The sequence below is a fragment of the Schistocerca nitens genome, chromosome 8 (genome assembly GCF_023898315.1).
Source record: "Schistocerca nitens isolate TAMUIC-IGC-003100 chromosome 8, iqSchNite1.1, whole genome shotgun sequence".
Lineage (NCBI taxonomy): Eukaryota > Metazoa > Arthropoda > Insecta > Orthoptera > Acrididae > Schistocerca > Schistocerca nitens.
Genome location: NC_064621.1, coordinates 279,630,601 through 279,653,828, shown reverse-complemented (window position 1 = coordinate 279,653,828; position 23,228 = coordinate 279,630,601). Strand labels below are relative to the sequence as shown.

At 42.6% G+C, this 23,228-nt stretch overlaps 1 protein-coding gene across 1 annotated transcript in view; it reads left to right on the top strand.

The window, feature by feature from the left end:
* The window catches only part of LOC126199522 (TNF receptor-associated factor 3), a 327,738-nt gene that overhangs the window by 264,563 nt on the left and 39,947 nt on the right, over window positions 1–23,228 (top strand). The window contains exon 7 of the mRNA XM_049936443.1: window positions 17,488–17,671. Coding sequence (XP_049792400.1) covers window positions 17,488–17,671 — 184 coding nt within the window. The remainder of the gene's footprint in view (window positions 1–17,487; window positions 17,672–23,228) is intronic.

Genomic DNA, 23,228 nt, shown 5'->3' with positions numbered 1-23,228 from the left:
GAATCGTTTGACCCCCGTAATTGAGTCCATTAATTACTGAACAGGCAGGCTTCAGATCTCAAAAGGATTACACAGCACAAGCAACTTACTTTATCCAATACAACGAGGACTGTTTGAAAGAGGCGACGTCACTGGAGGAGTTTTTATTGATCTGTCTCCACTCTGTGGTGCTGTTCAGTATCGAGTAATGCTGAAGAATATTTACAGCATGATACCCTGTTACGATTTCAGGGAAGTAATTCAAAGTTTTTTGTGCAATCAGAGGTTCTTTGTTTAGTTTCAGGAAAGACGAGATCTTTGGAGAAACCAAAAGAATGGTTTGTTTCAAAGAAGTATTTTGTCCTCTCCACCCTTTAACGAATAGACCGACAACCAATGAAGGCCTAACACAGGCAAAAGCTTCATGTATGCAGACTACCTGCTTTAGCAAACCAAGCAAACAAGTTTCAGGAAGCTTCCCAAGTTCTGAGTATTTGGTAAGAACCATCTGAAATATAATCCTCAGAAAACGCGGGTGTGTGTTTTCCAGCTCAGAAACAGACAAAGAAATAACAAAATGTACCGAGCTGGAACACTGCTTTACGCCTGAATACCACGGCGTCACTGTAGGCAGTCCTCAGCATACGGTGAACACTGGCTCAGCAGCAAGTTAAAAGTTGCATTGTGGAATAAGACCATTCTTAACCTCTCTAGTCGTCATAACTTCTGCTATGGCACTCTATTTCTTGCCGAGTAGGTTCTAGCTTTGCCCACGTAAAGTAAGTGGGCGTTGCACTTAATGAAACTGCACGATTGTCGACTGGGTGTCTGAAACAGATACCTAAAGATCAAGTTTATTGCGTGGCAAGCAAAGCATCATCTGATGTACGACGTAAAGTAGCTGCAGACACTGAAAGGAAAAAGGTTGAACTAAATCATCTACACCCACTCCACGGCCATCATCCACGAAAATATACACTGAATTCCAGAAGTAGTTTTCTCTGTTTAGGGTCGGCACTAACTACATCTCCATGTGCTACCAAAGGACAACCCAGGACAGCTGGATGTGAGCAACTTCAAACGTAGGTGAAACGGCTGGGTGTCTCCCACCTGGACGTACCTTAGATTGATCCACTTGGAGATCATTCAGCAGCCTAAGATCAGACGTTGGTAAATCCAGGGACGACCGTGTCAAAGGGGAATATTCCAAAGGACAGACGCATTGACACTTCGGAGGACAACAGATAATGGATCACGTGTGCCACTGTCTATGGTGCTCTGAGTCATGCAGTAATGAAGAGCCGCCGAGGGCTGATGGCGTTGTAGCTGTTGTTACCCAATTCAGACGAATATCATTTAGTTTTAACCTCTTATATTTAGTTATGTGAACTATTTAAATTATAAATTATGTAAACTGTTGTTTTAGCACTATCACATAATATCGTACATTTATTTAATGTAGCATTTAGTACAGCTTCTAACTCGAGTACAAATATCTGTAGTGTTTTTCTGAATCAAACAAAGGAAAATCTAGAAATGACAGCTCAATGGAATGAAGATATTTGGCACAGAATTCAAAGAAGGAAGCGAGGAGATATAAGGAGGAAACAACTTGCCAATGAAGGAACAAACAGTCTTGGTTTCAAGGATAAAATGATTATTTATTTGCCAATGTCGCGTTTCGCTTAATTTATGCATCTTCAGTTTGGCTGATATTAGATGGTATTAAGCGCATGGGATACCGAGTATACAAAACGCCCCAGAAAATAGCTGTGCTCGTGAAATATTCGGAAACATTGTGCGGTGTTCCCGTTGAGGCACGTAACGTAGTCCAGTGAATACAAAATAGGACCACACCTACATAGACCTGTCACCTTGTAAATAAGCTGAAGGTGTACTTGCTCATAGGCCGGCTACACAAGTATTATTCCCATGTGCCTAACACCGTCCAATATCAAATAATCTGAAGGTGCCTGAATCAGGCGAGATGCGTCATTGGTAAATAAATGATAACGAAAATCTTGTATCCAAGATTGTTTGTTTCTTCTTCGAATATTAACGATTGCCGTGCCATTCCCGCCATAAACATGAAAATGTTTTACAACTTGCTAATTGAAAACGGGTCAATACATAGCAGAAGAAAGGAGAAAAAACAAACTGCCAAGGATCCAAAATTACACAGTGTGGGAGAATAGAATGAAACATTCGATAAATACAGCATTTCTTAAATGACAAACTCTACTTTTGCCAAACAGCGATATAAAATTTAGGAAGATTGGCTCTGAGCACTATGGGACTCAACTGCTGAGGTCATAAGTCCCCTAGAACTTAGAACTACTTAAACCTAACTAACCTAAGGACAACACACACATCCATGCCCGAGGCAGGATTCGAACCTGCGACCGTAGCGGTCGCGCGGTTCCAGACTGTAGCGCCAGAACCGCTCGGCCACCAGCGGCCGGCTAGGAAGATTCTTCTGAACGTGTATGCTTATGAAACATTGATCGTTTGAAAAATGTCGCTGTCTGAGAATATTTACAACTAAGTGCCAAATAAATAAGGAAAACATATGCTAGTAGAAAGAATAGAAATAGATCATTATTACTGATAGAGGTTGTTTAGAGAGCCATCTTGAAAAGCTCTTTGGAAGAATTCTTTCGAAGTTGCACCGTTAGATAACGTTTAAAAAGTATTTATAACTTATCTTACACAATGGCTTGGGTACTATACCCAAAAGGAAATAATAACAGAAGACAAAAATAAATGGAAGAAATTGTGAAATCGGTGAAAGTCATCGAGCAGAAAGACATACGGAATTTAGTGTCCTACATAACCTGTGTCATGATTTCCGCGAATTTCTGTAGTATTCTTCTGTATTGCCACTGGCCATTGCAAGATTAATCAATCTTAGATGGCCTGCACCTGATCGATAACCTTCGTATAGTTAATGTCTCCGCCCACTTCCTCACTTACGTTGCAAAACTCTTTCTATAAACTCATTTACAAAATAATTCATCTACTTTTCTACGCCGATAATTGATAGCAGTGTATCGCCAATCATAATAAGCGTTACTTAGATTGTTTCTCCATTAACTGTAAGTTTCTCTGCATTACTAGTATGTACGTTCCTAGTATGTAGAACCTGAGCAAGAATCTCAGGTTATCTGCATTTTATGTTCTGCTCGTTCTTTCACTTCATACGATTTTCGATATTCAATTCAATGTAATACCTCAAAATTATATCATCTTTCACTGAAAATGCCAGTGCCCTATTTGAGTTTTCCGTCGGTTTACTTTTCCTTAGATGATTCCCTTCCGTTTCATTTTCTTCATTACAACGTCGACCTCATGGTTCAGCGACTCAGAAGATAAACGGAAACATTGTCTGCCGTACAGAATTCCTTTGCGAATGGGTGGAACAAAAATGAGTAAACTAGTGTCGCATTCATTCGTTTATAGAGTTAGAGAATGCAACAGTTAAGTCAATGGATTTGCTTTGGCATGCTGGCAACTTGAATCCTTGTCTGGCCATCCATACTTTAATTTTTTGTTGTTTCCCTAAGTTAGTTTAAGCTGATGCCCAGGATGTTCTCTTTGAAATACGCAAGGCCGATTTCTTTCGTCATTTTTTTGTAATTCACGCTTGTGTGTCTCTAATGACTTCGTTATCGATGAATTCAAATCCTTGATCTTATTAAGGGTTTGTTACGTTCACATGTACATCTACATAAATACTTTGCAATTCGCACGTAAGTTCTTGGTAGAAGATTCATAGTACTACTTTCAGAATGTTTATCGACCGTTACCCTCTCGAATAGCAACTCTTAAAAATGACTATCTAAATTTTTTTGAGAGTCTGATATCTCTTACTTTATCACGATGCTCTTTTCTCCATATGTAGGTGGGAGACAAAAAAAATAGTTTCGTATTCGAATAAGAAATCTAGTGACTGAAATGTCAAATTGCGCCACAACGAAAGATCCCTTATTTAACAGATTGTCATCTCCAATTTGCTTATCACACCCGTGATATTGTATCCCCCATTTCGCGATGATACAGAACCAGCTGTCCTTTGCACTTTTTCAGTGTCCTCCCATCAATGCTGTCTGGTTACGATCAAAACACCGTGTAGTAGTACTCTAGATGTGGACGGACAAGCGTAGAGTAGAATGTCTGTTTAGTAAACCTGTTGTATCTTCTAAGTGTTCGGCGAAGAAAATGCAGTGTTTGATTCGCCTCCCCGAACTATCACTTCCTTGGGATGGTTGCCATTTAAGTTTTTCCTAGATGTAATCTCTAGGTACTTAGTTGAATTCGCAGCCTTTAATTTGAATGAATGAGGTTGAGGAGCTGAGGTGGAAAGGCTACAGGTGCCGGAGATCGGGTCGGAGCTGGTGTGTGTGACTTTGCACGTCCTACGACGCTATTGGAACAGCGTTATCTGGAAACACAATTATTGATTGTGGTTTTAGAGTAGGTGTTGTCCTCTCCTGCACTGGGGAGGTGTGAACTGCACACTTGAGAGCGACAAGAAATGTGGACGCAGCATTTTGTCGGCTTGCACAGTGGTATAGGTCAGGACCCAACAGTGACGGCGAGCAGATAGCAGGAACAGGAGTCTTTAGACGTAAATTTACCGTGGTCTACCAGCACTTAGTGCAACGCACCCTAGTGCTCTAGAACACGAATGTGTGCTTAAGCCGTTGCCAACAGGATATCACGAATGTTATGTGCCGGGAAGGCGAAAGACCAGAGCCCAAATCAGCAACACAGCGCGCAACCAGGGAGGCGGTACTACGTACAGCCAGGGAGGAAGTATTCCGGAGTCTCACCCAACAGATTGTAAGCGATATTCTGAATTCACTTCGTATATCCTACTCAAGGGGAAGTCTCAGATTCATCCGCATCTTGTATCGGCTCCAGAAGTGACAAAGCAGCAGTGGCAACTTGCAGCAGCTACGTTCCTCTACATCTGGCTGACCGGGGTCTCATAGCCGAAGTTTTCTGTCAGCAGCAGGCAGCAAATCGCCATTTTCCATGCAAGTTATCCTGTAACTTGTGAGACTGCGGAATCAGATGGACAGGTGGGATAGCCAGGCACTGAGACTAATGTTTCTGAAACGAGGGTATTTAAGCTGGACGTGACGTCACGGCGGGCGGCGATGCGGTCATTTGCGCTCTTATTCAGGAGGAAACTGGGAAAATTGTGGTTAGTTTCTGTGGGACCAAACTGCTGAGGTCATCGGTCCCTAGGCTTACATACTACTTCTAACTTACGCTAAAGACAACACACACACCCATGCCTGAGGGAGAATTCGAACCCCCGACTGGGGGAGCCTCGCGAACCGTGGCAAGGCGTCTCAGATCGAACTGCTACCCCGCTCCGCATATTCAGGAGGTGTCGGTAGGCTTCTCTCCACTGTTGTGTCTTTCTCCTTGCCATCGAACTTCCCGTCAGTGCTAGGACAGGGTGAAGCCGCTGATCTCGGATGTTACGCGTAGTAGCTCCACCACAATGCAAGGCTCGCAGTATGACGTATTGGGTGCCGTTATACTGAGCCGTTGGCACTTCCTGATCATGGCTCGGGTCGGTGTAACAATGAATCACGAGCGGCGCCCTGCCTTCTGAATCACTGGCACTCTGTGCGTACCCCAGCTACTGATCGTGATACGCGAAATGTGCGGTGTCAGATTCTCTGCGCCAAGAAATAATTTTAAAAATTTATATGCGCACCCAGGAACTGGATTCTGCTGTGCATCAGATTTATCGAATAACCAAAATTTCAAAATTTAATGGACTTCTTTTTTGTTTATACTAACGTAGTGGACCTCACATATTATTTTTTAGTGTGTCAATTGTCAGTGCTCGCAATATGTAGATCGCTTGTATATATCATATTGTTATTCTTGTTGATCTGCTGCTGAATTTACTAGTCATTAAACAGCAGCATCACCTGCAAACAATCTAACAGACCAAAATAACTTGTGTAGATTAGGAACAGCGGAGAGCCTATATCACTTCCTTCCGCAACGACAGATATCATTCAACTTTCAATTTATTACTTTCCATCAGTTAGTACGAACTGTGACCATTCATACAACTGAGACTATACTACGTTGGCACGTTATTTGACTAGAAGACGCTTGTGAAAAACAGTGTCAAATGTCTTCTGATAATCTAGAAATTGGGAGTGAACTTGTGATAGCACTCATTACTGTGTGTCAATAAAGAGCCAGTATTGTTTCACAAGAACGGTATTTTCCCTGTGTGAATGCTGGCTATGAATCAATAAAACATTTTCATAATGTTCGGTCACAGTATATTTTCCTAAACTGTACTGCAAAGCGACGTCATTGGCGTGAGACTGTAATTTAGCAGATTACTTGCATTTTCTTTATGTGTTCTGGCGTGACGTATGCAAATTTGCAGTCTTTAGGCACGGATCATTCGCGGAGCGAGCGGTAGTACATGACTGCAAGAAATGGAGCTATTTTATCATAATACACCTAAAGAAACATAACTGCTGTACAACTTGTACCAGAAGTCTGCCATTGTCATCGAGGATATCTTTATCACTAAGCGGCTAACCCGATACGTGTTTCACAGTGCACAATCCCAAATGTAGGATGCATTTGAAAAGAACTCCACGGTAACAAAAATTTTATATTCAGTACTTGATATAAAAATTCAAAATCTTGTCATAAAATACGCACTAAGTTGTATAATCTAGTTTTAAAGGATTAAACATTGAGAAACCGTTAGGAACTACGTACATACACTGGTGTAGAGAAAACGCAATCCAAAAAATAATTAATATAGAGTAATGAAATTTTGCATTAAATTTGTCTGGGTAACATATTTAACTGATTAGCATTGCAAGGTCACAGGTTCATGTATGAGCGAGATTAGCCATTGTAAATTTGAAATGCTGATACGTTAATAACCAGTGTAGCTGCCAGAATGTTGCGTGGCAGCATGCAAACATGAACGAATTGTGTCGTATAGGTGCTGGATGTTAGTTTGTGGGACGGAGTCCCATGACTGTTGCACTAGGTCGTTCAATACAAGGACCTATAATGCTGGCTGAGGATGACGCTGGAATTGTCGCCCTATGATGTCCCGTATATGCTCGATTGGAGACAGATTTGGTGAACGAATAGGCCAAGGTAACATGTCGACACCCTGTAGGATGTTGTATTCCGTCAGTAGTACGTGGGAGAGCATTATCCTGCTGGAAAATAGTCCCTGGAAAGCTGTTCACGAATGGCAGCACAGCAACTAGGATCACCAGACTGACGTACAAATTTGCAGTCATGGTGCTTGTGATAACCACAAGAGTGCTCTTGCTTTTCATATGAAATTGGACGCCAGACCATAGCTCCAGATGTAGGTCCAGAGTGTCCTGCACCCAGCCAGGTGAGTTGCAGGTCCTCAACTGGCCCTCTTCTCTCCAACACATGGTCATCACTGGCACCGAGGCAGAGCCAGCCTTCAATAGAAGACACAGCTGACTTCCACCCTGCCCTCCAGGGCGCTTGACACCACTGAAGTCACAAATGGCACTGGCTTGGGGTCAAAGGAATGTACGCTACAGAGCGTCTGGCTCTGAGCTGTCCTTGACGTAACCGATTTGCAACAGTTCTTTGTGTCACTCTGGTGCCAACTACTGCTAAAACTGCTGCGGAAAATGCAGTACGATGCGGCAGAGCTATACGCCGATCACAATGTTCTTCACTCTAGGTATCGCCACGTTGCCCTCCGAAGATCGGTTTTCTTGCAACGCTACATTCTCTTGACCACATTTGCCAGCATTCATGTAGAGTGACTTCATACCTGCCAAGGCTTTATCGCAGAAGTAACATCAGCTCCACGTAGCCCAGTAACATGGCCTCGTACAGGCTCAGTTAGGTGTTAATAATGGCGTCTTCGCTCCGTAAAAGCTTTCGTTACTAGCATGAACTCACCACGTCCAATCTGAAAGGTAATTAATGCTCACGCCCGCTACAGCGTGTATTTACAGCAAAACTGATTTATGTCCTCATAGCAGCGCTACTAGCGCCACTCTTATGCGACTGGTGTGAAATTTGTGTAATCATCATCTTTCAGGTGTAGAAATATCCCTGCCAACTTTCGTTTATGTCGCATAACTCCTTCTCGGTGCTGCGATTTTTTTCCGTCAGTCTACGCGTAACTCACAGCACCCAAGTGAGCCATATTACATTTATATAATAACTGATAATGAGAGCACTAAGTGACTTCCAACAAACTTTGAACCTAATGTAAAACTTCTAAGAAACATTTTCTCGCAGCCACCCGGCACAAAACGAAGAAATCAAGAATGTTTATGGCTTACAATAATTTCGCTGTTCATGTAGTAAAACTTGAGCTTCAGGCAGGACGTTTATAAACTCTGATTGCAACACATTTCGTAGACAGTACCCACATATGACACTGAATACACCTGCGAAATTATATCATTTTACGACACATATTGCAAGGTGTATAACATTATAAACATTGAGATTCGTGAGAAACCGCCTTTTACTTAAAACGGAGCCCAAATGACCCAGACTCCACTCATGCAGTGATTAATAATGAATGCACTTAGACACTTCTAACAAACTTCAACCACAGATACAAACCATTTCTAAACATGTTCTCGTTTATATGCTAATCTTAAGGTATTTAAAATATTAACCAATTTGTAAAGTAATCAGAAGTTGGGTTGGATTCTTTTTACTGGTGTACTCTTAAATCACTCATGCTGGCGACTGTTCTCTCCTCGAATTCTGAAATATTTGCTGGTTTTGCCGGTTAGGCATCCTCTGAGTCAACAGGTGAGGATTAGGAATCATTTGAAGCAGAGAATTACTCGGAAAATGGTCGTCCAGCGCCCCTAGTGGTCACTTGATATCAGCTGGTTCAATAGACTTCCCATTTCGGATAATGCAACAACCCAACAATTTTCTGTTGGATAGTTGGGCAAAAAATAGTTAGACGTGCCATGAACGGACGTTCATTTTAGCTTTAGGAAAGGTGCAGGCATCAGACGGGTATTTCGGATAATGATATCGAAGCAAGACTTAAGAAGAATCAAAACACCATTATAGGATTTGTAGATCCAAAATAAGAGTTCGATAATGAATGATGAATAATGGTGCAACAGATTCAATTTTTTTCAGGACAATAGATGTAATCTATAGGGAAGACAGGTAATATACAATAAGTAAAAGAACCAAGACTTAACAGTAAGAATTGGAGGCCGAGGATGAATCGGACACATTACAAAGGCTATAAGGTAGGAGTGAAGAGTAATAAAAGAACGGTGCAAGAGCGGGACTAAAATTAACGATGAAAGGATATCAATGATAAGATTCTCTGATGACTCCACAATACTCAGTGAATGTGAAAAAGAATTACAGGAGGTGTCGAACGGAATAAACAGTCTAATGAGTACTCGCCATGGCGTGACAGTAAACCAAAGACAAAAGAAAATAATGAGCAAAGCAGAAGTAAGATTAGCGATAAACGGAATATAAAAATTGGAAACCACGTAGTATACGAATATAAGGAATTCTGCTATGATAAACCTTTTATAACGTACTGTTTTTTATCCACATGACTACTTGGCGTGAAGTCCAACTTAAAATGACACATTTCATAACAAAAAGGATTTTATAAGACCTGAAGATGACGGCAAAATTTGCTGAAACCGTTTGTTTTAAATAAAGAAATATTTATGCGGTCTTTTCTTCAGAAAGGTTTCAGAATGCAGTCACCTTGGAAACAAAACAGGACATAATGGATGAAGCAAGGAAGAGGTAAAAAGCAGTGTAGATCACATCTGGTGTCAGGATTTTTAGATGGGGTGGAGGTTCAACAGGTGAGATGGTGACGTTACTGGTGTAGGAGACCAACCTTTTGAGATGGTGCAGATGGCTGTCGTACGCCCTACAGGGTCAGTGAAAGAGCAATATCTGACATAACATATGTTTAATGTGTAAAATGTGTTGATTCATATCTTCAGAGTTGCAGTCAGCGGCCTGGCTCAGAAGCGCACACACGGCGTGTGTCTTATCAGCAAGTGTGACTTGCTGATAAGACATACATCACTGCCCAGGGTTAGTGCCACGACCGAGTGCTGTGTCCATGGCGGCTGCGTCGAGGAAGGCACTGCCCACCGAGATGTTCCGTGATGACCTAGAATGGTTTTCATTAAGCGCTCTCGAAGAGGAACTTGTGCTTACGCAGATGCCGACAGAATGTTACAGACGTGGGTGCCATAAAGGCGGAAACCACGGATCCAGATCGAAGACACAACCCACAGCCAGGGAAGCGGTACTATGCTCAGCCAGGGAAGCGCTGCTCCGGTGTCACGCCCAATAGGTTGCAGGCGGTAGTCTACAATCAGTCACTACGGCTCTTTTACGCCCACGTCCTGTTGAGTCAAGGCTACAACTTGCAGCAGTGGCAGTTTGCTGTGACTAAGTCCCACTACAGTCGGCTATCTGTGGTCTCGGAGGCGAAGTCTTCTTTCGGCAGCAGACAGCACATCACAATTCGCCAGTCTGGCTATAACTACCGAGACTGTCATTCTGTCGCAATAACAGATGGAGGCACTGAGAGTGAAACTTCAGGAAAGGCCATATTTAAGCCGAACATCACTTCATCATACCCGCTGATGCGGTCATTTGCTTTCATTATGTGGAGGCGTCAGTGGACTTGTCTCCATTGTGGTGTATCAGCTATTGTACGTTCCCTTTGACTTCGCGCTTTCCGTCCACAACATGGCGCCGCTGAGCGACTGAGCACGGAAGTTACAGGTAACGGCTCCATAGTGTTCTCATACTTTGTGCTTCTCGATTACGGCTCGGTTTGATGTAGCGATGTGTTACTAGCAGCAGGATGCCTTGTGCAACAAAGCACTCCTTGCACACCCCAGGTACCGACTGTGATACACGCTATGAGCCGGAAATGGTTCCTCCGCGTCCGCGCCAAGATATAACTGTGCAACAGCGTACTAACACGGGCAAAGAGGGCATCCCTGGAAAAAAGTCTTTTTTTTATTGGCCTCAGAAATTTCTGACAGTATACGTTTGAAGCCCAAACAGTGGCCTTACTATGGGGCGGAAATTTGAAGCACACCGATGTGTAGAAGGGAATCATGGGCTGTGGGAAAACTGGAAAAGATGTACTAAATAAAGATATTGGGTGGATTGATAAGAAATGAGGAAGCTATCTGCAGACTCTGTGCGGTGCAATGTGAAATACATCGACAATAAGAGGGAACAGTATGATAGAACATGAAGGAATAGCTTTGATGGTACTTGAGGGAGCGATAGAGGGTGAAACTACAGAGGAAGACAGTGTTTGGAGAAAATTCAACAAATAATTGACGACGTTGACGTATGTGGTAGCCGCGCTAAGTGACCGCGAGGTTTGAGGCGCCTTGTCTTGGATTGCGCGGCTGCTCCCGCCGGAGGTTCGAGTCCTCCCTCAGGTATGGGTGTGTGTGTTGTTCTCAGCATAAGTTCGTTTAAGCAGTGTGTAAGTCTAGGGGCCAACGACCTCAACAATTTAGTCCCTTAGGCATTCACACACATTTGAACATTTCTTGTATGTGGTACGCAAATATGAAGAGATTGTCACAAGAGAGGAAAGCGAAATGCATCACATGAAAATGGTCAGAAAACTGAAGACTCCCAGAGAAAAAGAAAAAGCTCTTACTTGCAAGAAACGAATAGGATTTTTTTAAGACAGGACACAAACACGTGTTAAAATAAAATCAGTAGACGAACAACATCTAGCTCACAAGATCTTTAACTAATGACCACTAGTTTCAGTTACTTTATTATTGGCAAACTGCACTTTGTGTCGCCAGACCTGAAGATGATTTGCAGTGCAATTGAAACCGATAGTCACTAATAAAAGAAGTTGTGTTCCCGACGATGTTTGTTTATTTACTACTACCTGAGTACCCGGCGTTGCGCAGGTATGTATTTATTCCAATCAGCTGTTAGCATATCTCCTCCTTCCCCCTTTCTCTGTCCACCATCCCCCCTACCTCTGTCCTCCTCCTCCTCCTCCTCCCCCTCCTCCTATCTCTGCCTACCACCTCCTTCCCCTAGCTATCTGTCTATCTCCCCGTCCTCCATTCTCTCTCCACGGTATCACATCCACCGCAGTAGGAGGCTGGCGGTTCCTACCCATACAGTATATCTTCCCATATTGCAACTAATAGAAGTACCAAATTTGGTCGAAATCGTTCCAGGGGTTTATGATGAGCCTTTCATCCATGACTTTGCCCGCGTATGCACGTGTCAAATATATCTCACACATATTTAACATATTGCACTCGTATTTGTACGCATATTTCAGATCTGCATCTTGCGAAGTCCGCCTGTAGTTTCATTTTCATGAAACTCAATGTTTATGACGTCGCATCTCCTAAACTATGTGCTGTGCAATGATATATTTTTCTAGATGCATTCAACGCCATATTTGGATACTGTCTACGAAATGCGTTTGCGAATAGCGTTAGTAGCGAAGAAGTACTATATAGAATCGTCTTGCATGATGCGGCAGTGTTTCAAGCATCTCAGTATTTAACGTCACATTTTCTGAACTATGTGTCTCACTATGATACACAGGTACATACAGCGGTATAAGTGCACACTACCTGCGAAATGTGTTGCGAATAGAGTAATCAGTAAAGAAGAAATAAATTAAAATGTCATTCATGATGTGGCAGTTTCTTTCGCAATTCACTATTTGACGTCGTACAGTGGTATAATTTTGAAGGTTCATTCAGCGGCAGATGTGAATACTATCTGCGAAAAGCTTTGGGAACAACGGAGCAATAATTTTAAACGTCTTTCAGGATGCGGTAATTTTTCAAGCATCTCCTAAACTAAGTGTCGTACAATGATGTAATTTTTTGGTAAATTCAGTGGTATATGTGAATACTGTCTGCAATATGTGTGACGAATAGAGTAAGTAGTAAAGAAGAAATAATTTAAAACGTCACGCCTCACGCGGCAGTTTCACTGTGTCAACAGCGATAATGCAGTACGCGATAAACTTTCTTCCTTTCTTGTGGGGTTTGTCAGCGAGAAAAAGTTACGTAAAGGTATGAAATTATGTACAGAGTTTGTGGAAATTCACTAAGTACGCTCTTTCTCAAATACTCGATGGCTAAACTAAGGGTTTTTCGTGTCGTGGGCTGTACTGATTTTCCATCCCTAACCCCACCACTTTGACAGGTGGCCGGTTCTTATCCCCCCCCCCCCCAACATTCTTACCAGATAGTAAATGGATTGGTTAATAACCGTCCAGTGGTTGAGGAGGAGATGTGCAACATATATATATATATATATATATATATATATATATATATATATATATATATATATATCCTCAACCACTGGACGGTTACTAACCAATCCATTTACTATCTGGTAAGAATGTTGGGGGGGGGGGGGGAATAAGAACCGGCCACCTGTCAAAGTGGTGGGGTTAGGGATGGAAAATAAATAAATATATATATATATATATATATATATATATATATATATATATATATATATATATATATAGATTTTCATAATTTGTATAGTTCAAAAAACAAGTTGCTTGAATTATGGTTCGAAAATGGTTCAAATGGCTTAAAGCACTATGCGACTTAATATCAGAGGTCATCAATCCCCTGGACCTGGAACTACGTAAACCTAACAAACTTTTTTTTTTTTTTTTTCATCAGTCTACTGACTGGTTTGATGCGGCCCGCCACGAATTCCTTTCTTGTGCTAACCTCTTAATCTCAGAGTAGCACTTGCAACCTACGTCCTCAATTATTTGCTTGACGTATTCCAATCTCTTGTACCATGGAAGTCATTCCCTCATGTCTTAGCAGATGCCCTATCATCCTGTCCCTTCTCCTTATCAGTGTTTTCCACATATTCCTTTCCTCTCCGATTCTGCGTAGGACCTCCTCATTCCTTACCTTATCAGTCCACCTAATTTTCAACATTCGTCTATAGCACCACATCTCAAATGCTTCGATTCTCTTCTGTTCCGGTTTTCCCACAGTCTATGTTTCACTACCATACAATGCTGTACTCCAGACGTACATCCTCAGAAATTTCTTCCTCAAATTAAGGCCGGTATTTGATATTAGTAGACTTCTCTTGGCCAGAAATGCCTTTTTTACCATAGCGAGTCTGCTTTTGATGTCCTCCTTGCTCCGTCCGTCATTGGTTATTTTACTGCCTAGGTAGCAGAATTCCTTAACTTCATTGACTTCGTGACCATCAACCCTGATGTTAAGTTTATCGCTGTTCTCATTTCTACTACTTCTCATTACCTTCGTCTTTCTCCGATTTACTCTCAAACCATACTGTGTACTCATTAGACTGTTCATTCCGTTCAGCAGATCATTTAATTCTTCTTCACTTTCACTCAGGATAGCAATGTCATCAGCGAATCTTATCATTGATATCCTTTCACCTTGTATTTTAATTCCACTCCTGAACCTTTCTTTTATTTCCATCATTGCTTCCTCGATGTACAGATTGAAGAGTAGGGGCGAAAGGCTACAGCCTTGTCTTACACCCTTCTTAATACGAGCACTTCGTTCTTGATCGTCCACTCTTATTATTCCCTCTTGGTTGTTGTACATATTGTATATGACCCGTCTCTCCCTATAGCTTACCCCTACTTTTTTCAGAATCTCGAACAGCTTGCACCATTTTATATTGTCGAACGCTTTTTCCAGGTCGACAAATCCTATGAAAGTGTCTTGATTTTTCTTTAGCCTTGCTTCCATTATTAGCCGTAACGTCAGAATTGCCTCTCTCGTCCCTTTACTTTTCCGAAAGCCAAACTGATCGTCACCTAGCGCATTCTCAATTTTCTTTTCCATTCTTCTGTATATTATTCTTGTAAGCAGCTTCGATGCATGAGCTGTTAAGCTGATTGTGCGATAATTCTCGCACTTGTCAGCTCTTGCCGGCTTCGGAATTGTGTGGATGATGCTTTTCCGAAAGTCAGATGGTATGTCGCCAGACGCATATATTCTACACACCAACGTGAATAGTCGTTTTGTTGCCACTTCCCCCAATGATTTTAGATATTCTTATAGAATGTTATCTATCCCTTCTACCTTATTTGACCTAAGTCCTCCAAAGCTCTTTTAAATTCCGATTCTAATACTGGATCCCCTATCTCTTCTAAATCGACTCCTGTTTCTTCTTCTATCACATCAGACAAATCTTCACCCTCATAGAGGCTTTCAATGTATTCTTTTCACCTATCTGCTCTCTCCTCTGCATTTAACAGTGGAATTCCCGTTGCACTCTTAATGTTACCACCGTTGTTTTTAATGTCACCGAATGTTGTTTTGACTTTCCTGTATACTGTGTCTATCCTTCCGACAATTATATCTTTTTCGATGTCTTCACATTTTTCCTGCAGCCATTTCGTCTTAGCTTCCCTGCACTTCCTATTTATTTCATTCCTCAGCGACTTGTATTTCTGTATTCCTGATCTTCCCGGAACATGTTTGTGCTTCCTCCTTTCATCAATCAACTGAAGTATTTCTTCTGTTACCCATGGTTTCTTCGCAGCTACCTTATTTGTACCTATGTTTTCCTTCCCAACTTCTGTGATGGCCCTTTTTAGAGATGTCCATTCTTCTTCAACTGTACTGCCTACTGCGCTATTCCTTATTGCTGTATCTATAGCGTTAGAGAACTTCAAACGTATCTCGTCATTCCTTAGTACTTCCGTATCCCACTTCTTTGCGTATTGATTCTTCGTGACTAATGTCTTGAACTTCAGCCTACTCTTCATCACAACTATATTGTGATCTGAGTCTATATATGTTCCTGAGTACGCCTTACAATCCAGCATCTGATTTCGGAATCTCTGTCTGACCATGATGTAATCTAATTGAAGTCTTCCCGTATCTCCCGGCCTTTTCCAAGTATACCTCCTCCTCTTGTGGTTCTTGAACAGGGTATTCGCTATTATTAGCTGAAACTTGTTACAGAACTCAATTAGTCTTTTTCCTCTTTCATTCCTCGTCCCAAGCCCATATTCTCCTGTAACCATTTCTTCTACTCCTTCCCCTACAACTGCATTCCAGTCGCCCATGACTATTAGATTTTCGTCCCCCTTTACATACTGCATTACCCTTTCAATATCCTCATACACTTTCTCTATCTGTTCATCTTCAGCTTGCGACTTCGGCATGTATATCTGAACTATCGTTGTCGGTGTTGGTCTGCTGTCGATTCTGATTAGAACAACCCGGTCACTGAACTGTTCACAGTAACACACCCTCTGCCCTACTTTCCTATTCATAACGAATCCTACACCTGTTATACCATTTTCTGCTGCTGTTGATATTACCCGATACTCATCTGACCAGAAATCCTTGTCTTCCTTCCACTTCACTTCACTGACCCCAACTATATCTAGATTGAGCCTTTGCATTTCGCTTTTCAGATTTTCTAGTTTCCCTACCACGTTCAAGCTTCTGACATTCCACGCCCCGACTCGTAGAACGTTATCCTTTCGTTGATTATTCAATCTTTTTCTCATGGTAACCTCCCCCTTGGCAGTCCCCTCCCAGAGATCCGAATGGGGGACTATCCCGGAATATTTTGCCAATGGAGAGATCATCATGACACTTCTTCAATTACAGGCCACATGTCCTGTGGATACACCTTACGTGTCTTTAATGCAGTGGTTTCCATTGCCTTCTGCATCCTCATGTCGTTGATCATTGCTGATTCTTCCGCCTTCAGAGGCAATTTCCCACCCCTAGGACAAGAGAGTGCCCTGAACCTCTATCCGCTCCACCGCCCTCTTTGATAAGGCCGTTGGCAGAATGAGGCTGACTTCTTATGCCGGAAGTCTTCGGTCGCCAATGCTGATTATTTATCAAAATTTAGGCAGTGGAGGGGATCGAACCCGGGACCGAAGACGTTTTGATTATGAATCAAGGACGCTACCCCTAGACCACGGGTATCTCCTAACATAAGGAAGTCAAACATCCACGCCCGAGGCAGGATTCGAACCTGCGACCGGAGCAGTCGCGTTGTTCCAGATTGAAGCGCCTAGAACCACTCGGCCACAGCGGCCGGCAATTATGTTATAATAAAATATTCATAAGATGCAGTCCATCATTAAAGTTCTGAATCCGCAATGTATTCTAATATCAGAACTACAAGTAATAACAACGCTTTTGTTAGTAACGCCAATTCTACCGAAATATGCGTAACATCAATTTATACCGAAATTTCTTATCAAATATTGAAAATGGAGCAAAATGAACCTAATCATTCATAATAAACATGTAATATAACCTGAACAGTTTCAGTACGTCTTCAAATATAGCCACAATTTATCTCTTTTCAACTACTACAAGTTAACGTAGCCAGGTTATTATTAAACCAGTAATTGTTTCATTAATATCCATCAGGTCGTTGCATTTGGATTTTCAGGATCTGCAGGCGCTGAAGAAACGGATGGAAGAGGAGAACGTGGCGTTGAGCGGCGTTTGGGGCGACCAAGAGGCGCGGCTGGAGCGGCTGGAGAACAGGGTGGCTTCACTGGCCTCCAGACTGACCGACATGGACCAGCAGCTGGTCCAGCAGCAGGACCTTAGGCACGCCGTCCAGGTGCCAGGTACTCAACGCCCATCTATTCCTAATGTCAATTTTTTTTTGTTCTTTTCAGTTATCACTTATTTTCAGTTATAAGTCTTTCGATTGGAATGAAACTGTTACCTTCCTTGTGTCAACCACTCCCATATCTACGCAGCTGATGCATCATATATGTTTTTTATATCCAAGTCTTTGTCGGCAGCTTCTCCTATTCCGATCTACTGCTCCTTCTATAGCTACATCTATGTCTATATCAATACTCTGTAAAAACACTGGGTAGTGCATAGCAGAGGGTACTTTGAATTATAGCTGTTATTAGCGCTTTTTCCCGTTCCCAGGAGAGTGAAAAGAATGGTTGCCTAATCGCGCTGTATGTATCTGATCCTTGTTGTCACATCTCCACGGCAACGAAACTTAAGGGCTACAGTATATTCATTGTTGCATTACTTAATATTGCTTCCCGAAACACGCTAATTAGGATTTCTCGGGGTAGATTGAAGCTGTCGCCAGTGAAGGAACGAAACGAAACTTGAAATCCTTAAAGCTATCCCATAGTGGTACAAATACGTGGAAGCCGCCACAGATGGGGATGGGGAAAAAAGAGCAACCCATCGCCAATGTTCGGACGAAACAATAATTGTTTATCTTCAGCATCGCATGATTGAACGAGTCATTGGAAGCCATCGACAAGGACTGGAAAGAAATAAAATGGTTCAAATGGCTCTGAGCACTATGGGACTAAACATCTGTGGTCATCAGTCCCCTAGAACTTAGAACTACTTAAACCTAACTAACCCAAGGACATCACACACATCCATGCCCGAGGCAGGATTCGAACCTGCGACCGTAGCAGTCGCGCGGTTCCGGATTGAGCGCCTAGAACCGCTAGACCACCGCGGCCGGCGACTGGAAAGAAAGGGAACATATGTTGATCCTCGTTGCGAAATATAATGATTATACACTTAAAGTGGTCACCAGTGACTGCTATTTACTCCGACAATTTTTTATTGTCATCGCAGTTAATGGACATATTATTGAGTGGAGACGTTGGAGCCGGTGGTGGAGATGGACCCGACGAAAAATGTGTATTCATTGAGCCAATTTATGGGACGGAACTGTGAGTGGTGATGCAGGAGCCATTGGTGGTGCTTGAGCTGGTGAATTATGTTTATCCTTGTCATAACTGTCAGCCTACTCCAGACGTGGGAAAACTTACGCTCATGCTGACTGTGAATAACAGGTCTACTGAAAGGAGAATAAACCTTCTATTCTCTTTCTAGGAAGCTTAGCTGTCACAAGTCTCTGTCTTGAAGTGACTGAGATACATTAAGTCTGGTGAACTGTCAGTCATGCAACACTGAATCATAACTACTGTAGCTCTATACTAAATTTATATGGGCACTATGAACCACATGACCATGGCATTTTGCTGTATACATCTTTCTGTTGACACCAGCAAATAATGCGATAGGTACGACCTTCTGAAGAGCATTTACCTCCCAAAATACGAAAAGCAAAGACGTTGTAAGAAAAGTTTATTTGACAATATTGCAGTTATTAGCTTTAATAGTATACATTTGCATCCTATTTTTAATAGAATTTTTTGCTTCTAATGATCGTTCCTTTTATATCCCTGGAACTGACCATACATCCTGTGGTACCCTGTATGTCTCATACCGACAGAGCACTCTCGCAAGTGCCAGCTGTTCCGTGTAACCTTACTTGCTAAGTAGGAGAAGTGATTTCCTTCGTCCACTAATGCTTAAGCTATCTTATCCCATTGGCTTTCACAGCTCTTGCAATCCCAGGCGGTGGAAATAAATAGACCTGGCCCCAATTCGCAGGAGCGTTAAACGTTAAGAGTCCAAAGGCTTTTTAAATTGATTTTCTAGTGTCCGACCGTGTAAGGTGTGAGCAACGTCCATTTGGACACTAGAAAGGTGGGGAGGATATCGCAAATAGCGTGTAATATACTCATATATTCTGAAATTAGTGTTTAGCCGAGGGCAGCCTCCGCTGACGTTGTGATTGATAGATGACGCTGAGCACATGTATTGAAAGCGTAGCTAAATACATAGAACTGCGATAAAGCCGCAGAGAGGCTCGCGGAGTAGCCGCGTGGCGTAAGGCGCTTGTCACGGTCCGTGCGGCTGCCCCAGTCGGAGGTTCGAGTCCTTCCTCGGGCATGAGTGTGTGTATTGTACATAACGTAAGTTAGTTTAAGTTAGATTAAGTAGTATAGTAATGGAATGTAGTCGAATTAAGTCGGGTGATGCTGAGGGAATTAGATTAGGAAATGAGACATGTTGTGGATTGGCAAGACAGCCAATCCACTATGAGGAAGCCGAAAGGCACGCGTTTAAGCTCACGCAGGCTGGTGTGAGGTCTGGAACAGGACAAGGAATTGAGACTAGCAAAAAAGGTACGTAGCTTCTGGAATACTTAACTTTAATCCATAATTGGTGAACATCGCTCTTGACGGTACATGTTTTACAGCATCAATAGTGACTGGTAATGGCGCCTTGCTAGGTCGTAGCAAATGACGTAACTGAAGGCTATGCTAACTATCGTCTCGGCAATTGAGAGCGTAATTTGTCAGTGAACCATCGCCAACAAAGTCGGCTGTACAACTGGGTCGAGTGCTAGGAAGTCTCTCTAGACCTGCCGTGTGGCGGCGCTCGGTCTGCGATCACTGGTAGTGGCGACACGCGGGTCCGACGTATACTAACGGACCGCGGCCGATTTAAAGGCTACCACCTAGCAAGTGTGGTGTCTGGCGGTGACACCACAAGACACTTAAAGTAGTAAAGGAGTTTTGCTATTTGGGGAGCAAAATAACTGATGATGGTCGAAGTAGAGAGGATATAAAATGTAGACTGGCAATGGCAAGGAAAGCGTTTCTGAAGAAGAGGAATTTGTTAACATGGAGTATAGATTTAAGTGTCAGGAAGTCGTTTCTGAAAGTATTTGTATGGAGTGTAGCCATGTATGGAAGTGAAACATGGACAATAAATAGTTTGGACAAGGAGAGAATAGAAGCTTTCGAAATGTGGTGCTACAGAAAAATGCTGAAGATCAGATGGGTACATCACGTAACTAATGAGGTGGTATTGAATAGAATAGGGGAGGAGTTTGTGGCACAAATTGACAAGAAGGAGGGACCGGTTGGTAGGGCATGTTCTGAGGCATCAAGGGATCACAAATTTAGCATTGGTGGGCAGCGTGGAGGGTAAAAATCGTAGAGGGAGACCACGAGATGAATACACTAAGCAGATTCAGAAGGATGTAGGTTGCAGTAAGTACTGAGAGATGAAGAGCCTTGCACAGGATAGAGCAGCATGGAGAGCTGCATCAAACCAGTCTCTGGACTGAAGACCACAACAACAAGTAGTGTGTAGGCCTACGGACAGATGACCTCTGAAGTTTGGTCCCATAAGACATTAACACAAATTTTCAAATTTCCAAGCCGCAGAGAGTTTACTGAACCGGAAGAGCAGATCAAACTGACTGGAAGACTCCGGGGTATCGTACTACACCACTGGCGACCTGGTTTTGCAGTCGAAGCACGAGACATTTGCACTCTCCGACTGGACGAACTGACGTGCATACGTGAGCGAATGAAGGAAGGAAGATTAGGGTTTAATATCCCGTCAACGTTGCAGTCATTAGAGATGGAGAACAGGCTCGAAGTGTTTCAAGAGTGAGGAAGGATATCGGCAGTGCTCTTTCAAAGGAATCATCCAGGCGTTTCCCTGGAGCGATTTAGAGAAACAACGGAAAATGAAATTTGGAGATCCGAATATGGATGTGAACCGTAGTCCTCCCGAATGGTAGTCCAGTGTGCTAACCACTGCGCTACTTCGCTCGGTCGTGCGTGACTGACATTGCTGCGTTGTTGATAATGCACACGTGAGCTGATACTAAAGCAAGAATGTAAATGGCTGTTCCAAGACGCGCCCGCAACAGTGACGAAGTTTATCCAATTCGGAGCGCAAACCGAATGGGCAGGGTGTGTTGATGGCCAGAGATTTTATTATTTAGCTGCCAACAGGCACCTATAAGTTCCGACTTCAAAAAACCCGAGCCTGAGCCAAAGCCTATCTGCTGGGACACAGATGACCAAGTCTTTGTGCCGAGAGATTTTCCCTTCTGTGTCTGAGTTCGAAGCTTCGGGGAGGCGGTTCTCACTCTACCCCTATGTTTCCATGAGGTAGAAGAACGACCGCTTGAAAGTTGATTAGCAAAGCCTATTTCACTCAGTGATGGACTGACTGGTGCAGCAACGGGTTTCCACAGTTATAAGAAAACAGAGAATCTCGGCAGCATGATTACTTTCATTCGCCTTGTTAATGGTATCTCAGATTTCCAAAAGGAAAGAAAGGATGTAATTACACAAAATTAAAAAATAGGGGTACGTCGTTGTAAGCTGCATTAAATTGTTAAAATTATTTTCAAATATTTCAGAAGCAAATTAACACTAATAGAAGGCTACCAAAGCATTATTTATCATCGGTTGGTATGGCGAATAGTTAGAACGATAGTGACAAACCATCTAAAGGAAGAACCGTCGAACAAGAAACACTGTAACAAAACCAAGTGTATAATCTTAAATGGAAAAAAAAACGGGAAAAATCTGTGAAGGCATACATAAAGCTGAGGTCGGAGCACAGGGATACAAAGGAACGGAAAACACCTCAAAATAGTCTGCGCCGCAAGGTGAAGCGCAGTGTAGAGCCGCACGTACTACATGGAGTGACCTTGACGTCAGGTGTCTAATAGACGGCCATATTCAAACTGGAGTGCAGAGGAAAGCCATGTTTCCCGCGCTAGTCTCGGAGAAAAACTAAGACAGGTTCAAATGTATGTGAAATCTTATGGGACTTAACTGCTGAGGTCATCAGTCCCTAAGCTTACACACTACTTAACCTAAATTATCTTAAGGACAAACACACACAACCATGCCCGAGGGAGGACTCGAACCTCCGCCGGGACCAGCCGCACGGTCCACGACTGCAGCGCCCTAGACCGCTCGGCTAATCCCATGCGGCTCATGACTTACAGGTCAGGTGCAGTCTAATCTCTTTTGCTTATTGCTATAGCATGTTTTTCCTCTGTATTCCAGTTTTTATGTGGCCGTCTATTGCACCGCCTAGTCATCTGATATGCAGGTCATTCAATGTGCATTTGGCTATAAACTGCACTTCACCTGGCGGTTCTGGCTATTCTAAAGTATTTCCCGTTAGTTTATTTGTCTGTGCACCCTCCTCCGCTTTATGTTAGTCTTCTTTTAGATTTTGGTTCCTCAGAATGTTACGAATCGTTATAATTAAGTTTCTTTCCTCTTGGAAATTAACTAACTACTGAATTTCCAGGTAACATGAAATAAAATTGATGGGCAAATTATGGACAGACTTGTGAATTCTAAACTCCAAAGAGTCCTGAAACTGTAATCCTATTGTTTGCTTATTATTAATCCTCCGCAACTGTTTCTTTGTTTGCCTTCTTTCACAGCTTCTCACGCATTGCCTTGACACAACGTGGCCTTGCGAAATTTCGTTATCCTACATTGTGTTGTTCTC